The sequence below is a fragment of the Plutella xylostella genome, chromosome 14 (assembly GCF_932276165.1).
Source record: "Plutella xylostella chromosome 14, ilPluXylo3.1, whole genome shotgun sequence".
Taxonomy (NCBI): domain Eukaryota; kingdom Metazoa; phylum Arthropoda; class Insecta; order Lepidoptera; family Plutellidae; genus Plutella; species Plutella xylostella.
The window spans coordinates 3,008,290-3,013,962 of NC_063994.1; the positions used below are offsets into that span (position 1 = coordinate 3,008,290).

Consider the following 5,673-nt stretch of genomic DNA (forward strand, 5'->3'; position numbering starts at 1 on the left):
TCATATATTAATTCAATAAACTAATGAATGGCAGCTGCAGTAAATTACATTTCTTTATTTATCTGGCATTAAGGTGTAATATATATAAGTATTTTTTTTAAATACAAACATATCACTCATACTCGTCCCTTCATGTAAATTCAGTATTCAGTAGATGAAAATTTAGTGATAAAATCTCGCGAACAAGAGGAAAAAGCCTTCGGCAAACCAAAGTAACTGTCAGAGACTGGCAAAGTGAATGTTACAGCTACTATATATACTACTTACTTGAACGAGTACAGTCGCCTCCACAATATTTATACACTTTGTACCTTGTCAAAATAATTTACCATCAATTCCATCTTTGGCGGTTTTTTAAGTGTGGCTGTAAAGTCGGAAATTATATATATTATACGTGCTATAACTTTGAAACTAAGGTAAAATTTAAGTTTTCTTTAACTGGTATCCCTGAATGAAGAAGAAAAAGTCACAAGTTCAGTTTCAGAAATCACATATGTGCCACAATCTTATCTGTTCCGGTGGCGACATCGCTGTGATCGAATCCAGTGTTGCTTTCGATTAAATTTTGCCTATTTCTGGTTTAAACGACAATGCGATTTCTGCTATTACCTATTGTTATAATTAGGTACATTCATAAGTATAGATAAATCAAAATATAGGGTCGATCGATAGTAAATGAAAGAGGATATAATATATCAAACTACATTTGTTGTATGGAAAATTTGTCCACGGCGAACAGAAATAAAATTACTTAGTTCTGATTATGTTCTGATATAAGAGATTAAATCTAGATTACAATGGTGTAGGTAATATAATTATGTGGGTCGTGGGAATATCGGGTTAAAAAAACTATTAATTATTATTTTTGAACACTTTATTTTACATTTTCTAAAGTAACAAGAAACAAGAGCATATAATTAAAAGAAATTCAGACAGTGTGCAAAGGCTAATTCATCATCATCATCATCACAACCCATCACGTCCCCACTGCTGGGGCACGGGTCTCCTTCCAAAGGCTAATTGCCAAAAAGCAATTTCTTTCAGCCAACTCTTGATAGGTTGGGAAAACAATGACATGTCATAAATCATCATTATTTCGTCTAAAATCGCTGTAGGTGCGCGAAATTCTTCTTGGTATACTGCCTGAGATTTAAAGTATCATGTCATGTCCTCACACCTGTAATCAAAGAAAAATAAAGATTATATACTTTTCATCACGAGTATCACGACCCATCCCGTCACCACTGCTGGGGCACGGGCCTCTCGGGAAAATATTTAATAAAATTACATACATGGAGTATATGGGTAAAATTATTCGTCATATTTGGCAACACTAACCTGTAGCCGCTGCAACTCGTTCTTCCAATTTTTCAAACGGAATTAAAGGCGCCTGAATATGTTATTCTTCCTGCATAAAAGCCAATATATATAGTACTACTTTTCTCGCATCACATTACAGTGCTCTTGGCATTATTTCACCCAGAAAATCACAAAACAAATTAAATGACTCTTCACAGAAATTGACAACTCAAATAACGCACAGAGTATGAAATGACGTTTGACAATGACGTCTCGTTGTTGCACATTTTGACCACCGGAACAGATAAGATTGTGGCACTAATAAACTGTTGCCGAACAAACAAAACAAATGTCTCTGTCTTGAAGTTGCGTTGTCGGAAGGTAACCATAGACGTTCCCATTGGCAGATGACAGTACCATAGCCATACTGAGCAACTGCAGAAAACAGTAAAAAAACAGCAGCTCTACAGGGTGTTGCAAAAAGGGACTAAGCCGAAACCAGCTTGTGCAGCATGTTATATCTAAGCCCGAAACTGAAATCAGAATTTAAAAATTTATGCTGCACATGCTGGTTTCGCCTTAGTACCTATACCCTTTTTGCAACACCCTGTATACACGCACCTGAAGGTCACTGATAAAACCCCACCCTCTATTTATGTAGTCCACCGTACCGCTTCCGTCTGTCAAGCGACGCAGCGGCGCGGGTGCGGCGTGACTCAGCAATCCTTGTATCAGGGAAACCACTTAGGGTATGACAAATAGTGCTCGAGTGACGCGATTTTAAGATACACATTCAAACTCAAACTCTCAAATTTTTTTATTCATCGTACAAATATAAAATTTTCTGATGAACGTCAATTTTTACAAATTACTCTCCGTTCGGATAAGGGGGGGCTCTTTCTGTCTAAGGAGAAGAACGGAGGCAAGAAACTCCTGAGCCATCTTTTCAAAAAAAGACTTAAAACTAGTTGGTATACAATACATATAAGCTTAATAATTATTATTATAATAATATGAGCAGAGCTAACTACTTATCACAGCCATGCATTAACGTCCTCTAAGTAATCATCAATTTTATAATAAGCTTTTTTAATGAGTTTCTCTTTAATGTAACACTTAAACTTATTCTCTGGCATTTGAGCAACTTCTGCTGGAAGCTTATTATAAAATCTAATACAGTACCCTAAAAACGATTTATTAACTTTCGCCAGACGCATCGCTGGAAAAGCCAGCTTATGCTTGTTCCTAGTATTAATGTCATGATTACTGCCAATTGTATCAAAAGTTGAAATATTCTTTCGTACATACATTAAATTGGAAAAAATGAACTGACATGGAACTGTAAGGATGTTAATTTCTTTAAATAGTTCTCTCAATGAATCCCTGGAGCCAAGTTTGTATATAGAGCGGATGGCTCTTTTCTGTAATACAAATATAGTTTCAATATCAGCTGCTCTACCCCAAAGCAAAATGCCATACGATAATAAGCTGTGGAAATAACTAAAGTAAACTAATCTGGCGGTTTCAACGTCGGTCAGCTGTCTAATTTTCCGTACAGCAAAAGCTGCGGAGCTCAACCTTCCAGACAATTTTTCAATGTGAGGTCCCCACTGTAACTTTGAATCTATAGTCATCCCAAGAAAGACAGTATCATTAACTAGGTCCAATTTATTCCCATCTAGAATAATGTTAGTATCGCATTGTCTAACATTCGGCAGTGTAAATTTAATACATTTCGTTTTCTTAGAATTCAATAGAAGATTATTAACGGTAAACCAATCGTGTATGTCAGATAGAATTGAATTAATTTCATTAAAATTATTTTCTCTTCTTTTAACTTTAAAAAGCAAAGAAGTATCGTCAGCAAATAAAACTATATTAGTCAATTTTTCAACCATAAAAGGCAAGTCATTAATATAAATGAGGAATAAAAATGGTCCTAGAATAGATCCTTGAGGGACGCCTATTTTTACATGAGCCCCCTGTGATTTAGTATTGTTAATATCGACCCTTTGTTGTCTCTTGTCTAAATATGAAGATATCAAATCTAAAGCCTTTCCTCCTATTCCATAGTATCTAAGTTTCGAAATTAAAGTCTGATGGTCTACACAATCAAACGCCTTCGACAGATCACAGAAGACTCCAATAGCATCGTGATGGTCTTCCCAGGCGTCAAATATGTGCTTAATCAACGCAGTACCGGCATCGGCTGTTGATTTGCCTTTTGTAAAACCATACTGCTGGCTATGAAACAATCGAGCATCATTGAAATGCAAAAGCATCTGACTGAGTATGACCCTCTCAAATATTTTACTCAAAACTGGAAGAACCGAGACAGGCCTGAAATTTGCATTCGGGTATTGCAAGTTCAGTGAGTGTTTGCCGAGGTGGACATGTAGCGCCATCTGTTGGCAACTCGTTGTACTTAGGTTGTTTTAGTTAGTGAGATGCTCTTTTATCAAATTCTTCATAGAAATTCATATCCAAGCGGCAGTGGCTTACACATAAGTTCGTATCGAATTAGCGTACAGTTTGTAACCCCAACGTTAACGAATTTTAGAGCGAGTTCTAAGAAAAAGCGACAAATTCTGGTAGCTTTCCTAGGACCTAACTTATCTCCTGAAGTTGACCAGTGTCCACAATTTAGTAACATAAATTGATGGTCCCACTTGCTGATCGAACCCGGGACCTATGGATGTTAAAGAATAGCTTCTACCACTAGGCCACAGAGGCAGTTGACATCACACTACGAATGTCTAACTCGATTTAAACGGGTTATACAGTGTGTGTACAATAAATTACATAACCATATGCCCCCAGCGACGTCTGCTGAGTCTAGGGGATAAAATGTATGTTTATTTTCATTCTCGCCCAATTCCTTGCTGGGTACAGTCGTGTTACCAATCTCCGCCGTACAGTGAGTCATAGTCAGTGCTTCCCAACCATGTCAACTCATACACCAACATCATGCGCTCACTGTGCCGAGAATGTTGGCTGTGGACCTCAGTGCAGTGCTTGCAGCAAGAAATTCCATTTTAAATGTGGCACCATCACTGAAAGGGGTTTCGAGAGACTTGGAGCCGTCGGCCGTGCAGCTTGGTTGTGCCCTCAGTGCCGAGGGACTCCTACTAAATCTCTCACCGAGGATGACGCTCAGTCACGGATGCCGGATAAACCGCAAAGCTTGGTGAAACAGCAGGTCGGAACCAAAAAGACGTCGGCGTCGTCCACAGCGAATCAAAAAGAAGCCACCCTAGAATTGATTTCTGGCCAAATATCGGATATTCTGTCGAAGCTATCTGTAATGACGTCCATTCAAAGCGACATTAAGGAGCTGAAAAGCGATATAAGCGACATGAAAACTACCTTCAAAGCCAATATGGATGAACTCACAACAAAAGTTAGCGAACTAGATGGTCGAGTATCTACTCTGGAACAACTTCAAGGAGAAGTCTGCGAGCTGAAAAAAACTTTAAATGAGATATCTGAAGATAACAGAAGAAATGATCAATGGGTTCGTAGATCCAATATTCAAATTAACGGCGTCCCGCAGAAGAGTAATGAGAACCTGATTAATGTGGTGAAAAAACTTGCAGCAGTCAGCGGATTTACACTCAATGCGGAGACCGATATTGACTTCGTTACGCGGGTCGCTGTTCGGAAGGATGCTGATCAGAAACAACCCAAACCGATTATCCTGAAAATGCAAGCCAGATATAAAAAGGATGATTTCATGGCGGCACTGCAGAAACTGAAAACACTCAAAGCAAGTGATATCGGAATCTTGGACTCGGACAACAGGATTTATATTAATGACCACCTATCAGCTCATAATAAGTTCCTGCTTCAACAAGCCAAGCTCAAGTCGAAACAGAAAGGATATACCTACTGCTGGGTGCGTAACTGCACAGTTATGGTGCGCCGAGACGCTACTTCTCCGGTTATACACGTAAGCACTATCGACTCGTTAAACAAAATTGTATGAGTACGATCTATATAATAACGTCACGTAAAATATCTCTAATGCGTAATTTAGTCTATGTATTATACTTAAAAAATATTATTATCGTATTTATTATATTTTATATGTATTCATTTCATATTTACCTATCATTAAACTATGATTACATTCTATTTCACCAAACCTGTACCAAAATGTTGAGAGCCCCTGAGCTGGTCACTTGGTCATGCATCTCGCTCGCTCTCTGTCATCGCAGTATAATGTATCCCTCTCGCTTGCATTATAGGAATCACTGTCTTGAACAAAATAATAAGTTGAACATACATTGCTTGCTTTCAAGAAAACATATACGCTTTCATTGCTATAGCTGCGTCAATGCATGACGATCCAAGCGATGTACACCACTGGCAATT

At 38.1% G+C, this 5,673-nt stretch overlaps 1 protein-coding gene across 1 annotated transcript; it reads left to right on the forward strand.

Moving 5' to 3' along the window:
* Positions 1-4,243: 4,243 nt before the first annotated feature.
* On the forward strand, positions 4,244-5,284 carry LOC125489517. The gene has a single exon (XM_048625529.1). The coding sequence runs from the start codon at positions 4,244-4,246 to the stop codon at positions 5,282-5,284; it is 1,041 nt and encodes a 346-aa protein (XP_048481486.1).
* Positions 5,285-5,673: the final 389 nt, after the last annotated feature.